Genomic DNA, 21,153 nt, shown 5'->3' on the forward strand with positions numbered 1-21,153 from the left:
TTTTGGGTCAGGGATTGCTATTGGCAGTGCTCAGAGGACCATGAGATGTGTAGCTGTTCTGTCCCTAGCACTGTCAAAAGTTACTGTAAATACACAAAAACCTTAAAATACAGGTGTGGGAAATACTTAAAAAATACATTTGGCCAGGGCCAGAGAGTTATGAATTGAGTGCAGACTTTGCATGCAGGAAGTCTGCATTATAGATGGTCCCTGACATTATAGATGGTCCCCTGGACACACCAGCCATGCCTAGTGAAACTGGGAGAGCAGGGGGGAGCTCCTGTCGATGCTAGGCCCTCTGTGATCACAAGACCACGAGTTTGAGATTAACCTTTCCTTCATAAACTAGACCATTTCAGTTGTATCCTCATGTTGGGCGTATTGCACTGTAGGACTGTCCTCCAGTTTAGCAGACACCAGTAGCATCTCCATTGTGAGACTTGTTACTGTTTCAGGCATAGTAAATACTGCAGGCTTTGCTGTGTGGGCGGGATACTCTAGTTTGCCCGGCTCTCCGAGGGGCGGAGGAATGAAACCCAGGTCGGCTACGTGCAAGGCAAATGCCCTATTTACTGTGCTATTGCTTCAGCCCGTATTAGAGCAAGAAATTGAGCTGGAGTGCATGGTCTGTATGCTCGAACCCCTGGTTTTGGCCCCAGGCGTTGCGTGGTAACCCAAGCATTGCCAGTGTGTGTGCCTGCTCCTGATCTCCCACCCCCAACCCTGAAACTCAGTTCAGTGATGTAAACTTTAATAGTCAAGACAAGCCAGCAAGGTGATTTGTGAACAGAAGACCAAACTTACACTGTAGGAAGTCCCTGAGCAGTGAAGAAAGGTGTCCAGCAGAATTTAAATCTCTAGACCAGGAAGAGGTCCTCAGACTTATATGAGCTACCATGCTTTTCAGAAAATACTCAGCATCCCCCTGGATGAGATTCCTTTCTAACGTGCTCCCTAGTTGGCACCCAGTAATACTGCTGCTGCTCCCTGGCAAGTTTCTTTTATCCCCCAGGGGGCGGTATCACCCTCCTTGGGAATCCCTGTTCTAGATCATGCCTTTGAAGCTATTTTCAGCCCTGAGCTTTCCAGTCGAATCTTTTTTTTTTTTTTTTTTGATACAAGGTTTAAGCTGTATAGGTAAAAGATTTTACTTGAAAACTGCAAGTACAGGTTATTATGCAGAGGGGTAGGGGTGCAACTCAGTGGCAGAGCACTGCCTTGCGTGTGAGACCCTTCCTAGGTTTGCTGCCTGCTATTGCAGAAGTAAAAAGGGTATATAAACAATTTGTAAACTATTCATGAAACAGGAATTCTTGAAGTAGAAAATTTTGGGGAGGGGGCCGACTCGGACCCTGGACCCTGTGTGGTGCCAGGGATTCGAACTGGGGTCAGCTACATGTAAGGCAAATACCATAATCCTTCTACTATCTCTGTCCCTGGGGGAAAAAATTATTGCTAGAGAAGGCAAATTAGGTGAGAGATACGTTTTCAACCATACCATTAACAGATTATTTTTTGGGTGTGGGAGGGGGTGTGACACCCTGTGGTGCTCAGGGGTCACTCCTAGTGGTGCTTGGGAAGCATGTGGTATAGCTAACAAACCTGGGTGGATGGTATGCAAGACAAGTGGTTTAACAGGATGCATTTCTCTGGCCCCTTAACTTTTTAAAATGCAGTACTGGGAATTAAACTCAGGACCTCACACAACAGGATTTTGAAACATTTTTTCCCCCTCCTTTGTGAGGGGTGATGATGGGCTCATGCTGACTCTGCACTCCAAGATCATTCTTGGTGGGGTCTAAGGGAACCAATGAGGCACTGGGGATCAAACCCTGGGTCAGCAGGGGCAGGGCTAGTGTCTTGACCCACTGTACTATCCAGTACGAATCAAGTTTTTGTTTTTTTCTTCTTGGCCCACACCTGGCAATCCTCAAGGGTTATTCCTGGCTCTGCACTCAGGGGAACATATGGAATGCTGGGGATCAAACCCAGGTTGGTCGCATGCAGGGCATGTGTCCTACTCACTGTATTATCTCTCTAGTCCCCTGAGAGAGAAAGTTTGTTAATGACTTGCTTCCTTCACTTGCAACCACATGGAGTCCTAATTCAAGGCTAAAGAAAAAGAGAAAATGCCTATTACAGCAGTCATCTTACAAGGTTGGCACGGACCAGTTTGTTTTGTGGAATAATTCACCTTCATTTTACAGGTGAGGAAGCAGGTGTGAGTGCTCGGAGTTACTGGAGGTCATTCTGGGTAAGTGGCAAGACAAGCCCAGGAGGACTGGCCTGTGGGCCTCTGCACTGTTTCACCCTTTGTGAAGGGACAGGACTCAGTGAATAATTTACAGCTGGACTCATGCAAATGGTTACATAAGGAACAGGCTTATCTCTCAAGTGAATCTCCAGTTCTCCACTTAAAAGCAAACCGAACAGGGCGGGGGAGGCTGCCACAGCACTGGTCTTGCTTCTGTGAGGTCCTGGGTTCCAGCCCCAGCACCTATCTGCAAGGAGAAACACCAACCCCTCTCCAAACAAAACATGAGCAAGAAACATTTGATTAGTATGTGTTATTGGGCAGTATGTAGATCTGCAGAGAATATCGAAGGCCTTAATTTTACTCACAAATTTTTGTTTGCTTTTGGGCCGCACCCAACTGTGCTCAGAGCTTAACTCTGGTCCTGTGTTCAGGGATCACTCCTGGTGGGGCCCAGGGCACCATGTATGGTGCCAGGAATTGAACATGGGTTGGTTGGCTGTGTGCAAAGCCAGCATCCTACCGCTTGTATTATTTCTCTGACCCTAACCATTTTTTTTTTCAAAGTAACCACATTTCTAAAAGTGAACTGACAAAGAGCTCAAAGGGCCGAGTTCGTTTGAATGCGGAGACCCAGATTCGATCCCTGGCACATGATCCCCTGAGCAGTACTGGGAGAGATCCTTAACACTGGTTCTTTAAACTCTTCCCCATCTTCCTTGCCAAAGGTAAAGTAAACCGAGAAGCTGGAGAGGCAAACGGCTCGTGTGAGGCCTGGAGTTTGATACCCAGCATGCATATACCTCTACCCACCAGCATCCTTTGGGGGCCCTGGGGTCTCCAGCACCTGTGGACCTGAGCAGCTCTGTATTGTCAGGCCCACACAGGCTGAGTATTGCAGGGACTGGACTGCTGAGCACTGCTTGGGAGAGGCCCTCCCCACAAAATAAGTGAATTTGCATTGCTTTTTGGGTCATACCCAGGGGCTGACTCCTGACTCTGCACCCAGGAATTACTCCTGGTGATGCTTGGGGATGGTGGGATGATGGGATGGTGGGGGTTGAACCCGGGTCGGCCACGTGCAAAGCAAATGCCCTACCTGCTGTACGATCACTCCGCCCCTTAACTTTCTACTCCTGTTTCTATCTCTGGGCAACTCATTTCTCTTCTCCTTTAAAGTTGTGGGGAGTTGAACCCAGGGCTATCAGGCAAGTTGACAGAAACAGACCTCCTGTTTCTCTCTGGGCAACTCATTTCTCTTCTCCTTTAAAGTTGTGGGGAGTTGAGCCCAGGGCTTATCAGGCAAGTTGACCCAACACTGAGCTACACTGCATCCTGCCTGGGCTCAGAGTGATCAGTTTGCTAGTTTGGGGGGCAGGGATGGGGAGGTTGGGCACACCTGGCAGTGCTCAGATCATGTGGTGCCAAAAAATCAAACCAGGACTCACTGCATGAAGGCAAGAATAACGTGGCTAGTTCTCAATGTTCTAAATTCTTAACTTTGGAGGGGGCCCACAGCCTCCAGTGCTCAGGGCTTACTCCTGGCTTTGTTCTCAGGAATCCTTCCTGGCGTGGTTTGGGAGATCATCTAGGGTGCTGGGTATTGAACCTAGGTCAGCTGCTTACCTGCTGCACCATTTCTCCAGCCTTGCAGTTCTCAGTCTTTGGGGTCATCTTTACTCCACGTCCATTTTCTGAGAAAATGCTCACTTCTTTCCTTGCAAGGTGCAGGATGCAATGCCTCAGACCATAGTTCTGCTGATACTTGAAGTATCTCCTCACTGGCTTCCCTGCTCCCACTTTTACCACCAAGCTTTGCTCGACACAAGTGCTAACAGGAACTTTAGTAATAAGTCAGCTCTTAATCCTGCCTAATTAATACCTCCAATAACTCCCCCCTCCACCAGGTGAAAACAGGAAGTCCTTCTGAAGGCTTACTAATGGCAGCACACTCATCTCCTACCCTACCCCACCCGACCTTTTGATTCCCCTCCATTTTCAGCTGCATTGTCCTTGTTCTTTCTGAAATAGGCCTCTGGGTTTCCTGTATCCTGTTAGTAATTCCTGTAGCTCTTTCTTTATTGCTAACAGAAAGGGTCTCCCATGACCTCAAGTATTTCTCCCTCACCAAGACAGTAAATTGATTTTTCATTGTTGTGATGCTCGGGATTCAACCCAGACCCTTGTACTCTGCCTCCGAGCTACACCCCTGCCCCTACTATCCTATCTTAAGCAGCAATGCTTCCTTCTTATTGTCTTCCCGGGCCTTCCCTTTCCGGCCTAAGCAGTAGGGTAGGATGTCTGCTGACTTCGACGAGTTTCAGGTGCACAGGGTTTCAATTTTGTCCTCTGCCTTAGACAATGTCTCGCACATAGCAGGCATGCAGCCACTTAGCTCTACCAATTGATCTGTGTGTTCCTTGGTTGAGATGTGCCTGCTGGAGTCTAAAGAGATTAAATATCTTCTTGGTCTGTCTATCCCAATCTCTGGCATCAGAAGTTTAGTGAAAAATGCCTTTCCTATTTGAAATGAAAACATCATGAAAGTGTAGAACATTTAAATGTGTCCATTGTAGTATTAGTATCATTAAAAAATTGTGAAATAAAATTAAACTCCAAAAAATAACAGTCATATTCCTTTATTAGTACCAGCTTTTCAACTAAATTTTTTTTGCGAGAAATAAACAATTTAATATAAAAAATGCCTTTTTTTTTGTACAGACAGTATTTATAAAAAAGTACATAGTGGTTAGTTTTACAATTCGCTTTTAGCCAGATGTCATATCATATAAATCTATGAATGTAACAAATGATATAAGAACAGTATAAATAAGAAATTTTTGCTGTATTTACACTTATACAGAAACTAGCCCAAATTGTTTCCTAAGAAATTAAAGTTACTGTTAAAGTAAAACTACTGATTCAGCATACTGATAACTTCTTTTAATGCTTTTAAAATTAAAGTTTTATATTATTTTCTATACTAGTTTTGACTAAATTTTGCATAGGATTGCTTATGTGTATTTCTGCATTTCACATCACAGTAGGAGCTTTTAGTAGAACAGTACAAAAATAAAAACCAACCAAAAAACCACCCCAAACAACTAGCTCAGAAAAAAAGGCCAGCTTGTCTCGAATCTAGTTTTTCTTGACATCTGGCTTCTTACTTTTGGGGACAAGGAACACATTCCCATCTCTTGTCTGCTGCAAGGAGTACTCACTAGGGGAGTAAGGCTTTCCCTCCTCATCACGGAGCATGCTGAAGACTTCGAGATACAACGTGCTGAGTTGTTTTTTCAGTAGATGGAGGCTTTTATCATTTTCTCCTTTTTCTTTGAGCAACTTTTCTTTCTCATCTTTTAAATGATCCAGATCTTGCTCTAGTTCTACTATATTTTCTAGTTTTCTTTTCCTGCAATTCTGAGCCGCCACTTTATTCTTACCTCTCCTTCGTATGTCTCGAATCAGTGCAAGCTGAGCCTCATTGAATTGCTCCTTCGACATCATTTCATTGAAGTCGTCCACGGGGAGGTTAATGATTTTTTCTACGGGGAATGGGATCTGGAGAGCTTTTGCCCTTAGCTCATCTCGCGTGAGATGAGCCTCTAGGCGGTTTGAATGCTTGTCCTTGGTGAATGGGGCTTTTCGGCACCCAGGACCTACCGGCAGCTCTCTCTTGGGGGGGCTTTCACACTGGGCATCGTGCCTGGGGGCACTGTGCCCCTGAGATGGTGACTGGGGTGGGGCCGGATCCACAGCAGACGGCACTGGTTGTGTTTTAGGACCTTTCTGCCTGACGCTTCCAGGTGTGCTGTCCGGCTCTTCCATTTCTGAATCACTGAAGGCCAGTGAAGTATCTCCATAGACGGAGGAGCCCACCGAGTGTTCCGGAGAGGCCAGGCTAGGACTTGTGTTCAGCGAAATGCCAGAGTCAGAGTCATTGAATTCTGCTGTGCTTTCGGGGTGATTCTGGTTAAAAGCCTTACAGAGCGAGAGATCGGACACATCAATGGGCTCATTCAGAAGTTCAGAGAGGGACTGGCTGAGTGTCGCAGAGAAGGGCACACTGCTGCTGGTGCTGGGATCGGCGACGAAGGCAGAATAAAACTCGTCACCGAAATCGGTGCTGCTAGGGGCCTCGGAATCAACTGAGTTCGCAGTCAGCTGGCTGGGCTCCTCTGTGGAGAGGATGCCACTGAAAGAATCCTCAAAAGCACCGAGGAAATGCGGACTGCAGTTACCTGCTGTCTTTTCCAGTGAAGGAACCGAGGAGTAGAAGGGGTAATTGTTGTTCATTTCCACCAGTTTGGTTTCTGGACTTGGAACTGTGCTGGTGTTGTCATTTTGAATATTAAGACACTGTGTGGGAAAGAAGTCAATATGATATGAGTTAAAGTTCAGTGTTTTTTTAAGAGCTGATCCTCTCTAGCTCATGGTCTCTTCACCCCATTTTCTTCTATTTTTTTTCCCTTGCAATTCAGAGCTAATTCCCATTTGCAGCAAGCATTTCTAGCTAAGCCTCTATTATTTTCAGAGTTCCTAGATCAGACTTCAGGTTAAGAACTTGATCTATCCTCAAGACATCAAAGCCCATTTGACTAACAAAAGTGCACTCAGGTGAATATGGGTCGCTCTCATGACTAATTGAAAAGTATCTTCCGATCCATTCCATAAGTAGGTGGCTTATACATAATAAATAACTGGGATGACTAATTTAAAGACCTGAATATGAAACAGCATCTCTGGTATTATATTAATTCTGAGTTACCTGTAATTCGGGAATGGATAATAGCTCCTCCCACACTTGCTCAATATCCTGCTGCATATTGTTTAAATCAGAAACGGTGGGCAGAAGGACATCGGTTTCGGATGCTGGAGCTGGGTTAGGTGCGATGAAGACGGGGTTCTCTATATTGCTGGGAATATCAGGAACAAGTGACTGAAACGTCGTCGAAGAAACCTAAAATTCATGAGGCAACAGTGGAAGATTATGCTTAGGAAGTACCATCATAATACCTAAAGTGGGGACTGGCTGTGGTTCTGTGTTTCTCTGCTTAAAAACACTCAAAATCCTTGTTTCTATATCATGAAACATCTTTGTTTCCTGTGTACCTGACTCTAGTTTTATTCATGGACCGGTTTCTTTTATCCATTTAAAAGTAAAGTTCAAAATGAACAAGAACAATTTTTATGATTTAAAATGCATGTTTCTCTGTAACACCGAGTGCTATAAATCTTGGTTTATTACCAATTTGCTCTTTATTCACCAAAACTGATATCCGACTGTCTATTCCAGGGTTATATTAACTTATCTTTCTCATTATCCAGTTTTGTACTGTGAAGGGCACTTTTGTTTTGGGGCCATACCCAGAGGTGGCCAGGGTTTTCTCCTGGCTGTGCTCAGAAATCACTTCTGGCAGTGCTTGGAGAAACATATGCGGTGCAAGGTATAGAATGGTGATTGGTTGTGTGCAAGGCAAACACCTTAACTTCTGTGCTATCTTTCAAGCAATGATTACTTTGTCTTTTTAAGTTATTTAAGGTTGGAGAGATCGCTCAAAGGGCTGAGCACATGCTCTGCATGCACCATCTCTGGGTTTGATTCAAGCACCACTAGGAGCAACCACCAAGTACTGAGCAGGGAGTAGCCCCCAAGTACTGCTGGTACCAAAAGCCCAAAATAAATAAAGTTATTTATAAGGCTAAAATTTCCTTGACAAAAATTTCCTAACATTTTTTTTTCTTTCTTTTTTGTTTTTGTGCCATACCTGGAGATGCTCAGGGATTACTCCTGGCTCTGCACTTAGGAATCACTCCTGGCGGGGCACATAAGGAGTGCCAGGATCGAACCTGGGTCAGCCACATGCAAGGCAAGAGCCTTACTCACTGTACTATCAGTCTATCCCTCCCTTTCATTTTTAAAAAAATGAACCTACACGGCCCTGTATATGAAGACATGCTGTTCTTGTAGGTCTCTGATAATAAAATAGTATACCTCATTGTCGTCTACAAACGGGAATGTCTCTGCCAAAAGCTGCATGCAGTCATTGAAATAGAGAGCATCTGGTTTGGGAATGTGGTCAACCTGGATGCAAGGAAAGACGTAAGGAAAAATCGTTCAGTGGTAATAAAATGTTTGCTATTAAGTATTTTATGCATTTTAGACATCAGCTTAGTACAGCAGTTAAGGGCACAACTGAACCACACTCCCTAGGTTCCAATCCTTGCTGCCTGATTTCCTGACTGCTCTGGCTAAGTTATTTAACCTCCTTTGGGAGGGGGGCCACACCTGGCCATACTCAGGAGCTATTCTGTGTTCACCAGTGACCTGGCCATGCTCAGGGACCATATGTGATGTCAGGAATTTGAACCAGGGTCAGTCACATGCAAGGGCTTTCCTCCTATACTATCTCTCTGGCTCCTATTTAACCTCTTTGGTCTTCAATTCCTTCTCTTTTGGGGGGTTGGGGGGCTGGATCCATATTACAATAGGCAGGGCATTTGCTTTGCATGTGGCCAACTCAGGTTCAATTCCCAGCACCTCATATGGTCATGTAAGCCCTGCCAAAAGTGAACCCCAAGCACAGAACCAGTAGTAAGCCCTGAGTACCACTGGTGTGGCCGCAAAACCAAACAAAAGTCCACAAAAACACCCGCAATTCCTTATCTCTGGACAAAAGTAGGGAAAGTGCCACCTAATTCACACCACTGATGAAATCAATTCATACACAACGGTGCTGTTAGAACAGTGCCTACCACGGTGACCCTCAGTCACCTACTGTTCTGCTATAGTTCTTACTGTGGTTGGATTCTTCTGTGGTGCTTCTGCGGCTTACAAAGCTCTTTTGTGTAGTTCTGTCCTCCTCCTCACAGTGCTGCCTAAGTCAGGCACTGAATTCATCAGGAGGGTGAGGCTGGCAGGTTGACTGGATAATGTCATGAAAACATAATTAAAGGCAAAAAGCAGGGCCCTACACATGAGTATTCTATCTCCTCGCACCTTCATGAGTCCCCTTTCCCAAGAATGAGTAAACTACCTGGGAGTAGTTGGCAGATCCACTGGTTTCTGAAGGGATGTGCTGGGCTGGCTCAATTGGAAGGAATTCTCCTGTTTCCTCATCTAACTGTAACTGAGCAAAAAAGGCTTTCTCTTGCTCCTTTTGCAGCTGTTCTTGTCTTTCCTTTTCAAGTTTTTTCTGTTTTTCCAACTCATGCTCCTTTCGTCGCAGACTGAAGTCAAATACTTCTCGACTTACTCCAAGATCTATATCTTGCCTCCAAAGTATGTCAATCAAATCCATGTCCTATGATTAAAAGCAGGAAGAGACTTTTAAGTTAAGAGAGTTTTAAACATAGTAGATACCACATAATTCACCTCATGCCATTGTGGTGGTGGGGGCTGGGAAAATTACAAACAATCTGAATGAAAACACAGTTGCAATGTTCTGCAATGGCACACTTAATCCCATTCAATGAATCTATTCATTAAAACAACAACAAACCCACAAATACAGCCATCCATTCTGGTGACTTATTAATTGGATAATTAATGACAGGATGATGGTAGAGTTCACTAAAGAGCAAATTAACAAATGATGCTTCTTTAATGAAAAGAAATCCTGTAATGGGACTGGAGAGAGAATACAGCAGGTAAGGTGCTTGCCTTGCATGCCTTGAATGCATCCAACCTAGGTTCCAATCCCCCGCATCCCATAAGTTCCCCCAGCCTATCATGAGTAATTCCTGAATGGAGAGCTAGGAGTAACCTTGAGTAACCAGGTGTGACCCAAAATATAACTTAAAAAAATCCCATACTTTAATGAAATCAGGGCTGCAGAGAGAGTGCAGCAGGTAAGGTAAGCCTTGCACAGAGCTGAAGCAAGTGAACGAACCCCTGGCATCACTTCCAATCCCCAAAGCACTACCAGGAGTGCTCCCTGAGCACCACCAGGTGTGACTCAAAAACCAGAAAAAGAAAGCCAAAAATTCAACCCATCACTCCCATGCCACAGAAATCAAGACAGGTACTTCAAGCCACTAGTTTATTATGAGAAATGGAATTAGAAATATGGGTTTGGAATTTTTTTTTCTCTTAAGCTTGCTGAGCACAGCAAATATCCAGTTTACAGGGTGTTGGGGTGAGTTGGGGAGTTAAGTTGCCAACCTGGCCATTGTAAACAGCACTGTTCTTTTTGTTTTTGGGCCACATACCTGGCTGTGCTCTGGGGATTATATGTGGTGTTGGACTCAAACATGCATGAAAATGTCTCTACAGTCCCAGCACCATTCTTGGCATGGGGGGAGGGGGGAGCGGGAAGAGGAGGAAGGGGCACTTCTTATGTTGTGCGGGGGACCATACAGTGCCAGGGATCAAATTTGGGACTTTTGCATGCAACATATGTGCTCCACCTCTTTGGGTTCTCTTTCACTTTGGGATTCCTTGCTAATTATTTTTTATAAACCTTTTTTTTTATTGAATCCCCGTGATAGAGCCTTACAAAGCAGCTCATGATTGGATTTCAACAGTTTTGGATTGGATTTCATACAGCATTCCAAACTCATCCTTCCAACAGAGTACATTCCCCAGCACCACCAGTGTCCCCAGGTTCCCTCCCATCACCCCCCCCCCACTCTTTTGCAGGAGCTTTTCTTTTCTTCTTTTCACTCTCTCTCTCTCTCTCTCTCCCCCCCCCCCCCGCCCACTTTTGGGCAGAGTGGTTTGCAATATTGATACTGAAAGGTTATCAAGAAAATCCCCTTCCCCTATTATTTTTTGCCACACTTGTCTCCGTGGCTCACGTCAATAAAGAAAAGTTCTGGTTAATAGGAATCTTGTGCCAAGGGGGTGAAGAAAGAGGCGGTGTACTGTCTATTTGAGAGCTGAAAAAGTGGCCAGAGAGATCGTTGTAGAGTGGGTAAGGAGCATGTCTTGCACGCCGCTGACCTAGGTTTGATCCTTCGTCTCCCAGCGTTCCAGGAACAATCCTGAGCTCAGAGCCAGGGATTACCCTGAGCACAGCCAAGTGTGGCCCCCAAACCAAAAATAATTGTTTGAAAAAGAGTATTTCCCACTAGGTTATTAGTCTTCTTCTTGTTTCTTTTTTACTTTTTGGGTCACATTTGGCGATGCTCCGGGGTTACTCCTGGCTCCGCACTCAAGAACTATTCCTGGAGGTGCTCAGGGCACCCTATGGGATGCCGGGGATCAAATCCCCGGTTGGCTGCATGCAAGGTAAATGTCCTACCCACTGTGCTATCACTATGGCCCTTCCCACTAGGTTCTTTCCTAAGAAATAGGTAACTCACCTACAAAAATATAGCCCCACGGAAACATGGAAGATAGATTCCCCTCCCCACCCTCTGCCCCTTGGTTTGGACTATACCTGGCGATGCTCAGGGATTGCTTTGAGCTCTGTGCTCAGGAGTCACTCCTGGTGAGCCTGGGAGATCATATGGGGATTGAACCCGGGTCAGCCATGTGCAAGGCAAGAATCCTATCCACTGTACTATCACTTAGGCTGAACTGATGCTCAAATAAATGGGCTGACGCTCACACCACCTCAATGAAATGTGTGTCTATAAAATAGCGGGACCTATTCCCAGCCCTCTCAAAAATGGAGGTGGAATGTGCACCTGGCTTATCAGAAATGCAGCAGAAGAGACTCCTCCCCCCCATACCAGTTCTGCACCTGGGGGCTACTCTGTTCTTTCCCCATCACTGTGTGTCTGCAGTACTTTGTTGAAAGATCCCAAGATAAAGTGGTTTTTTTTTGGAGCTTAGAGATGGTGGTAGGGAGCTCCCAAATCAGGAGGCCCTGGATGCCATGCCTGGTGCTACATGACTGAGCCAGATAGTTCCATGTTTGGGCAAAGTAGTGCCATGGTGACCAGGGTCACACCCAGTGGCGTTGGAGCTCTGACTCAAGGCCCCACACATACAAGCACTCCCTGACCCCTCACACCCCATGTTCAAGTTTTGAGTTTTTCCTGAAGAATTGAAATAGCCCGGAATAAGTTCATGCTGGAAACACGTGCTCAAAAATGTATTCACAGTATCCCTAGAACTTAGTTCTATAGTTGGTCAAAAAAAATTTTTTTTTGGGTGGGGACACACCCAACAGTGCTCAGAGCTTACTCCTGGCTCTGCACTCAGGGCTCTGCACTCCTGGCTGGCCTTGGGGATCACACTGGGTGCTGGGGATAAAACCCTGGCCGGCCTTTTTCAAGGCCAGTGGCTTAATTCATTTATTATCTATCCAGCCAGAGAAAAATTCTAATGGAATTTACCAATTACCAGTGATAAAATCCCTTCAAGAATTGGTCTCTTTCCCTTAACTAGATGGGATATGTTGAGTGAGTTCAGATGATTTAGCTACATGATAAGTACAATGGCTTCATCTTGCCCTTAGTGTATGGATACTGGAGGCTCAAATGAGATGCGGGAAAGAAATGTAAAGTATATGCACAATATTATGTGTGCTGACAAGAGGCGGGCCCTACCTCTCTGTATGAGTGAGCTCAAACTTCAGGCCAGTGGGTAACATCTAAGGTGTGGTCGTATCCAGTGATATTATAAAATACTTTTCAACAAAGCTACTTGGTTCCTCTTTAGGGCATGTCTAAATGAACTAGTAAGGTATATCCAACGTCATGTTGGAAATAAAACCAAATGACTTTTTGTTTCTATATACATACACACACTTAACTGTGACTTAGTTCCTGAAAGACTACCTACCCTTTAATGCACGGCTCCAAATCAATTCAAGTAAAGACTAAATGCTCTACCAAGAACAGAGAAAGACACCTCCATGTACCCTATCAACAAGCAGGAAAAAGAAGACAGGAAGCAACCTTTGGATCAGCTCTGAGCAACCACTCATCCTGTTCTTGTGATCTGATGTGAAATAGAACTGAAGGGAGAGCGGTCCGTACCACAGAGCTTTCGGTCACCACCAGGGCTGCCAGTAAAAGTTGCTTCAAGGGACTGCAGCTAAGTGCTCCAGCATCTAATGAGATCACACTGGGAGCAAACTGGGTGTCCCAGGTGTTCAGAGGTGGTCTCTGTATTTTTTAGTTCCAATTTATCACATTCATTCCTGCTACAAGAGGCCTTTAAGTCGAGCTTTAACTCCGGTGATTTCTTTAAATGCAGGCATTTTGGCCAAATTTACAATGTGACCACATGCATTTCTTGTCACGTTTATAGAGACGTTCAGCAAGTTTTGGAAACCTTGTAGGAGAACCGATGTCTAAAGAAAACACTCTAAGCTTTATGCTGAAAATGTGACTTGGGTCACTCCAGACCCGCTGGCAGGAAGAGACTGTACTGAGTGGATGGGCAGGGAGCAGTTTCCAAGCTTTGGAGCCAGTGGCCTGTACAGCCCGGGCTCGACAGGGGACCCATCTCCCCGCAGTGCCAGCACCCGCTGTAGGGAAAAGCAGACACGACACTTCTTTGTTTTATTTCTGGGCCACACCCAGTAGTGCTCAGGCGTTCTCCCGGCTCAGTGCTCAGGGATCACTCCTGGCAGTACCAGGGATAGGTGGGTAGGCAGCATGCAAGCCAAGCTCCCTATCCCTGTAATTTCTCTTCAGCCCCAGGCACTGGCACTTCTGCCTGGCAGTCTGAGACCCATGGTTTCATCCACTCTACAACCCCTACCCACTACCACAAGGAGGGAGAAATGTTCTTCATGCAAAATGCAAAGAAGAGTTGAGGGACGGAGAGGGACGCAGGGGCTGCCAAGTACCCTGTTCCAACAGTATCTACTTAAGCTTCATGGCGGGAGTCCTAAGGAAGGGCCATGCAGGCGCTGCCGAGACCTTCCTGGGCCTCACACAGCTAGTGCCCCTGCATCTGGCGTCTGGGATTTTTGTGTTGTCCTTCAGTGATTCCTTGAGTGTTTTCCAAATTATGTCCTAAGCGTGGCTTAGACAGAAGATGATTTAATAAGGAACAGAAATATTCAGCAATTCATGCTGATACCATCTGGCCTAATAAAAATATTCATATTGAAAAAATATATATAAAATATAATATATATATATACGCACATATATATAAAACATCATTTACCATCTGGGTAATTTTACAGATTTTATGGGAAATCTGAAGTTGGACTATTGGTTCACATCCCTTTTAAACAAACATCTTCACCCCTGTGTAAACAAAGAAGAACGCCCTTGAACACTAAATCCAGATTCAACCTTTCCCAAGGCTTTAGGGCAGCAAGCAAACCAGCATTTAGCATGTTCAGATAATAAAAAAAAATCAGAAAAGATCAAGATTATCATAGTCTTGGCCCTAAATTAAAGGTCCTACTTGGTATACTGAGGCTTTGGGAAAGTATTTAAAATGAAAAATAAAAATGGTTTCCATTATATATTCAAAAGTGTGGAAGAAATCACCCCCTGCTCCCCCTTCTTCCTTTCTTTCTCCATCCTGTTTTGTTCTGAGAATGGCAGGAAGGTCGTGGGAGGTTTTTCTTCTAAAAATAAATTTCACCAATTGTTAAGAAAACAAACAAACAAACAAACAAACAAAACAACTCGGCACAGATCATTGAACTATGTAAAAGAGAAAATGAAAATTAGGGCTGAGAGAGAGCATAAATCTCCCTGATTCACAAGTTTGTACTTTGGCATCGCGTACCAAACAGGTGTGTTTGTGTAACTACACTGGGTTATACTTCAGAAATATTCATCTAGAGGCAGAGAGCTGGGTTTGATCCTCAGCACCCCATATGCTTTGTGAGGAGTGATTAGCTGTGAGCACAACTGGGTGTCCCCAAAATATGTAGAATGACACAAAGTGAAGAGATGAAAGGGATTTTACAGCCATGCAGGCCAGCGTAAAGGTTGCTGGGGTAATTTTTGTGTAACCAGAGTTCCATTTTAAAAAGTAACTGACGTGGGGGGGGGTTGGGGGGAAGAGTGTATGGGTGTTTGGTAGGTAGGGTGCTTGCCTTGCACACAATGGCACCCAATATGGTCCCCTGAGACTATGAGGTATGATCCCTGAGCACAGAGCCTGGTTTAAGCGGGTGTCCCCAACTCCAAAAAAACAGTAACCGGCCCAGTGACCAGTTCTATATGTCAAACATAAATTTCTAGTAGGTAGTAATAGTTTACACAAATATAAGTTTCCTTCTAGAGAAATTAATACTAAGAATTATTTTTCCAATCTTCAACAACTAAGTGACTTTATAAAGGCATAAAAATTCTCAAACACACATAAAAAGAAATTGATAATTTAAACCACTAGATGACAAACTGGCTGTATTTCTAGGTTGCAGAACCACCACCCCACCCTTTAGTCTGTCTTATGTTGTGGAACAGGGACGGTATGAGGGGCCTCACATGTACAAGGCAAGCGTTCCACTGCTGGGCTTCAGCCCCAGGCTCTGCTTTCATCTTTCAGCTCGAAAGTGGTCCCGTTTCCTCACAGTCTGGCATGTTATTATGTACAGACATTTCCTGGGCTGCTTCCTGTTCACAAACAACTTTTTCAGCAATGACTCAATCTAAGAAATATGACCCAGCTGGTTTACTGGAACCCTCACCCATTACGCCTGTCTGTAAATTGCACAGCATGATGCAAAGCTAGAGTAAAACTGGAAAGTGACTAGAAGGGGAACTTGGACTATTTATTTTCTCAAGATACCCATGCATCTGACCACAACGAAATCAGAAAGGACAGCCAATTTCCAAAGTAGCAGTGACCCCCATCTGCTACAGAAAGTACGCCAGGATCCAGGATCCATCTCACCACCCGCCCTCCCCTCCCCCCGCCAGTTTCACTCATACAGAGTTATTCAGTGGTTTACATTTGAGCAGAGGGCTGGCGGTAGGGCCTTAAAGGATTCATGCCAGGATCATCTTGTCTTGGCTGAGACAGAATGCACTGGTTAGACAAACAAACCATAGGATGTTTCTTTCTTTTAGGGGCAAGGGGGTGGCGGGAAGGGGTACAACCGATGATGCTCAGGGGTCATTCCTGGCTCGGCATTCAGGAATCACTCCTGGCCATGTTCAGTGGACCATATGGGGAGCCAGGGACCAAACCTGGGTTGGCCGCATGCAGGGCAAGTGTCCACCTGCTGCACTATTGCTCCAGCCCCAGGATATGTTCCTATACTCTCTTCTTCACTCTGAACACCACCACCACCACCACCACTCACACTACAACAACAGCAATACACACACCCCCTCCTTCAGGAACAGTTGTCACCTAATGTACCTGCCATGAACCGACATGTAGTGCTTGCTCTGAAGGATGCCTTGCAGTCAGCCTGCCTGCTTTGCCCAACCTCCTGGACCCTCACCCATGTCCTCTGTGAGGGTTGGTGGTGAGAGCTGGGGCAGGCTGAAGCTGTCGGGGCTCTGTACAGCCACTTCTCAACACCCCATAACAGTTCTTCTCTATAACGATCACTTGCTCTCTTTGGGTCCTGTATTCATAACAAGACACTACTTACTGCAGTTTAAGTCTTATTTCGGGATGCAACTGCCATCAATTAGCTTAAAAAGCAAAGCAAAGAACTGGTGGCCAGAGAGCTCAGTGGGCTGTGCACAGGCTTCAGATGTGGGAAGCCTGAGCTCCATGAGCACGGAGTCTGAAATAGCCCCTACCCTCTAGGACTGCTGGATGTGACCCTGAACACCAAAAAAAAAAAAAAAGTCTGGGAGAGTCACCTGGGCTCTAGACCCTGCTGCTGCTAGCCCAAGACCTGTGTGTGCATGCATGTGGTGGGGATGACTCGAAGAAACATGTGATTACACACTGCAATACAGAGACCTGGAAACACTCAGCACATGGCCACCCTGCATCCCCCTGCCTGTCCCTTTCCGCTGCTGCTGTCATGCTGGTGACCGCATGCACGCAAGGCTATAGGCACACATACCTTGGCTTCAGTTGAGAAGCTTGTACAGAGTTTGCGTGTGGTGTCTGCCAAGGGCTCACACTCCTAGCTGTGGTCCCAGGCAGGGGAACTGCAGAAGTTAGAGCAGCCAGTAGCTCACTCACGGCCTCACAACTGCAAACACTTAAGCCATTGAGCCCCTCTCCCCCAAACAGCAGGTTCCAGAAAATACTTTTTTTGAGTACGAAAGAAGCTTCCAATGGCTACAAGGCCATCTGAGTGGCACCATGGTCATCATACTAAAGACAGTGGTCAAGGTTAACAAGAGGATCATCCCTGCCATACCAAGTGGTTTACAAACCACTTCAATGCAAATGCACGAGGCATACATTGGCAGTGCTCAGGGGCCAGGTGCTATGACAAGTGGTGGCAGCTGCACAGAGATCAAGAAATTCATACACTCACCTCTCTGACTCTAGACACAGCCGGCCCAATAACGGGGCCAGCCTGGATTCCCAAGGCAGAACCAAGCCCCAGGAAGGTCGACGAGGAGAGGACACTGAGAGGCAGGGACATCTGTGCGGTTTCCCCCTCTTCTGTCTGGGCTCAGTCTCCTGCACCCAAACTCTCTCGTGTCCCGTCCTTCTCCCAGGAGGCTTCTGGGCTACATCACTCCTCTCACTGTCACCAATGCTATGACCGAGCCACAGGACCTGCCTGACCCCTTCCACTGCTCGGACAGGGAACTGGGTCTGTGGGGTGGGATGACTCGCCCCCAAGATCCAAGGTCAGTAAATTCAACGAGTTCCCTCTGTCTCCTTCTAACTTCACCTTTCTTGCCAAATCATTAACAGAGGAAAACGGATTCTATTCTTGCTGCCCATTTAACTTTGTGCCCTCCCCCCATACTGAAGATGGAAATCATGGCCCCACAACACGTGACACATCCCCGGCCCTTCACTTCGATACCCTCTCATTCACTCCCCTGCCCCGCAGCTTGCTAGCCCACACGTGCCTACCGCTTCCCTGGCAGCTGGTGGTTGCCAAGCAGGGGCAGCTGACTGGAGTCTCCGCGAGTGATGGTTTCCCTCTCCTTTAGGGATGAGCCCATGCAGGCTTCGGGGCCCGAGAGCCCTGCCCCACATCGCAGGCCTGCAATCAGCAGGCAAGACTCCGGCCTGGCACAGGTCTGAGCCTGATAGGCGCGTGTCACCCTGGGATGCCCTCCCGGGCAGCCACAGCACACAGGACAAGGTCTGCAAGTGCTCCAGCTACGGAGCTCTGTCCCAGGCAGGCCCTAAAGACTTGGAATTTGTCCTCACGACACCCTGTCCGGCCTACTACCTGCCCTGGACAGATCAGGCCAACAGAAAGCACACAGGCAGAGTATCTCCAGCAGGCCACCCCGAAAGCCAGTAGTATCCACCCAGACTGTCTGGTTTCTCAGGGCTGCTTTTAAATTTTTGGTATGATGTCACAAGTTCCAGGGAGGCATCATGAGAAATCAATGGCTGAGTGCAGACCACGTCAACCTTACCGCTAAAAGTCTCATTTTTGGTCTGATTTAATTGTAAACTTCTTTAGAACAGGAGAATGTACATTTAAATAGGTAAGACATGTATGTGTTTCACAAACACAAAAAGGTGTAATTTTTCAGCTGATCTCTCTTCAGGCAACTACTGGAATCAAACCCGGTATGTTTTCTTAGGAAGATAATTCTACCAAATACACATATGGATATATGCATGGTTGCATATAATTATGGTGTTCCACTGCTTCCCCCTCCCTAATTTATTTTAATTTTTTCCCCAGTGTAATTTAAAGATGATCTTCTCCCAGGGAATAGAAACATCCCATTATTTATAATAGATGAGCAGTATTTCAGAGTAAATATATATTCTATTATTTATTAATACAATTATTTAATTCTTTAATTCTTTAATTATTTAATCTACTGCTAACAGGTGAAGAATAGAAATAATGACACAGTCAACTCTAGTTCTGGGTTTTGTTTCCTAATTTCCCTTTCCCTTCACTGCTACTGCAATTGGACACAATGGTCTATATGTGTGGCTGGGACCGGGGTCAGGACACATAGTGGGCACTTTTGTCACTGACCCACCCCTGAGTCTCACTTCTGGATATTTATCCAAGGCAGGAAAACACTGATATGAAGAGAGAGATAGATGCTTATTTACACAGCATTATTTACAACAGCCAGGACTTGAAGATGACCAAAATGGCCACTGATGGATGAATGGATAAAGATGTGGGACAGACCAACAATGGCCAACGATTCCGCTACAGAGAAAGGTACAGTTGTCATGCAAGTCATGGATTGGATTATGTTTTGTGAAACGCATACATGCCTTATCTATTTTAAATTATGTTCTCCTGTTCTAAATAAGTTTACAGTTAAGTCAGACCAGGCCAGGTGGACTGGATTGTGACAGGTGAAATAAACCAGTTAGACAAACACCATCATTTCATTCATATATGGAAGATAGCACTGTAGCACTGTCCTCCCGTTGTTCATCGATATGCTTGAGCGGGCACCAGTAACGTCTCCATGGTGAGACTTGGAGATATGGAAGATAAAGGATAAAAAGAAAGAGAACAAAAACTTTTTTTTAAAAATTATTTTGCTTTTTGGGTCACACCTGGCGATGGCGATGCATAGGGGTTACTCTGCACTCAGGAACTACTCCTGGCGGTGCTCAGAGGACCATATGGGATGCTGGGAATCGAATCCGGGTTGACCGTGTGCAAGGCAAATGCCCTACCTGCTGTGCTATTGCTCCAGCCCCAAAAACAAATTCTTAATGAAAGATGAAAATGGTTACCAAGGGAGAAGGGAAGGAGGGGGGAAGGTTGAGCTGTGTGGCAAGGGACAGAAACTTGTCATTTGGTGGCTATCATAAATGTATTATGTACCCATGTGAAACCAAATAGCCATAGATCTGAAACCTGTGTAATGCTGTTAACCAATATTACTTCAACATTTTACAAAGTGGAAGTGCCAGGCCAACATAGGCTCTTTGAACTAACTGTGCTGGACCCTCACTGCCAGACAGGTCCACACAAAGGTTGTCCCCACCAAAAGTGAAAGGGTGCCCTTTGCTCACTTTCCACACCTCAGTGTCCTTCACACCTAAACCCCAATAAAGACAGGGACTATATGTAGAGGCCTGCCTATATCAGGTTAAAGTCTACTTCTCTCTCTCTCTCTCTCTCTCTCTCTCTCTCTCTCTCTCTCTCTCCTCCCTTCCTTCTGTCAGTGCTCAGGGTTTATGTCTGGCTGTGCTTAGAGATCATCCTGGCACTTTCCTGGGGGCCATAAGTGGTGCTGGGGGTCAAATTAGGATCATCTATGTGTAAGGTCTTATTGTACTATCTCTCTGCTGGCCCTCCTTTTACCATGCGTTAACAGTAAAATTAAGGCTACAGAAGAGAATAAGCATTACATACAACAGACCAACAGACCATCAGTTGGCCAGCAAAGAGGTTGTTTTTTGGTTTTTTGTTTTTTAAAATCAAGGCTTTAACTATCAAGTCAAGTAAACTGGATTGGCACCTCTGGACGGGCAGAACGTTTGCTGGAGTAAGGCAACAGGCCATGTGCACAGAGATAAGATGGGCTGGGCAAAGTTCACTAGGTGAAACAATCAAGCATGACACGCAAAACCAGCCATCTCAGACCATCTAACCAGCAAGGTAAACTTCAAAAGGGAAATGCCTTCTATCTAGGGATGTGTTCTCCAAGAAGTTATTTGCTTTTTTTTTTTTTATCATTAAATTACGTTTAGATACACAATGACACACAAAAAATGACTAACAGCTGACTGTAATCTTGGAGACCACCATCTAAACCCCAGGTTTGTAAATGAGATCTTGGGGTCCAGAGATGTAATGTGGATAAATGGTCCTAAATCTTAACTAATTGTTAAGAATTAATTGTGGGGTGTGTGTGTGTGTGTGTGTGTGTGTTGGGGGCGGGGGGGGCCGCAATCTGGTCAATCTAATTCAGATTTCAAACAA

At 45.5% G+C, this 21,153-nt stretch overlaps 1 protein-coding gene across 3 annotated transcripts in view; it reads right to left on the reverse strand.

The window, feature by feature from the left end:
- Positions 1 to 4,877: 4,877 nt before the first annotated feature.
- NFE2L2 (NFE2 like bZIP transcription factor 2) overlaps positions 4,878 to 21,153 on the reverse strand; it is a 32,267-nt gene continuing 15,991 nt past the window's right edge. For all 3 annotated transcript variants that reach the window (XM_056110361.1, XM_056110362.1, XM_056110363.1), the window contains exons 2-5: positions 9,292 to 9,558; positions 8,250 to 8,339; positions 7,023 to 7,214; positions 4,878 to 6,613 (exon numbers count right to left, since the gene is read on the reverse strand). In XM_056110361.1, coding sequence (XP_055966336.1) covers positions 5,393 to 6,613; positions 7,023 to 7,214; positions 8,250 to 8,339; positions 9,292 to 9,558 — 1,770 coding nt within the window. In that variant the 3' untranslated portion in view covers positions 4,878 to 5,392. The remainder of the gene's footprint in view (positions 6,614 to 7,022; positions 7,215 to 8,249; positions 8,340 to 9,291; positions 9,559 to 21,153) is intronic.

The sequence above is a fragment of the Sorex fumeus genome, unplaced genomic scaffold (genome assembly GCF_029834395.1).
Source record: "Sorex fumeus unplaced genomic scaffold, SorFum_2.1 ptg000009l, whole genome shotgun sequence".
Lineage (NCBI taxonomy): Eukaryota > Metazoa > Chordata > Mammalia > Eulipotyphla > Soricidae > Sorex > Sorex fumeus.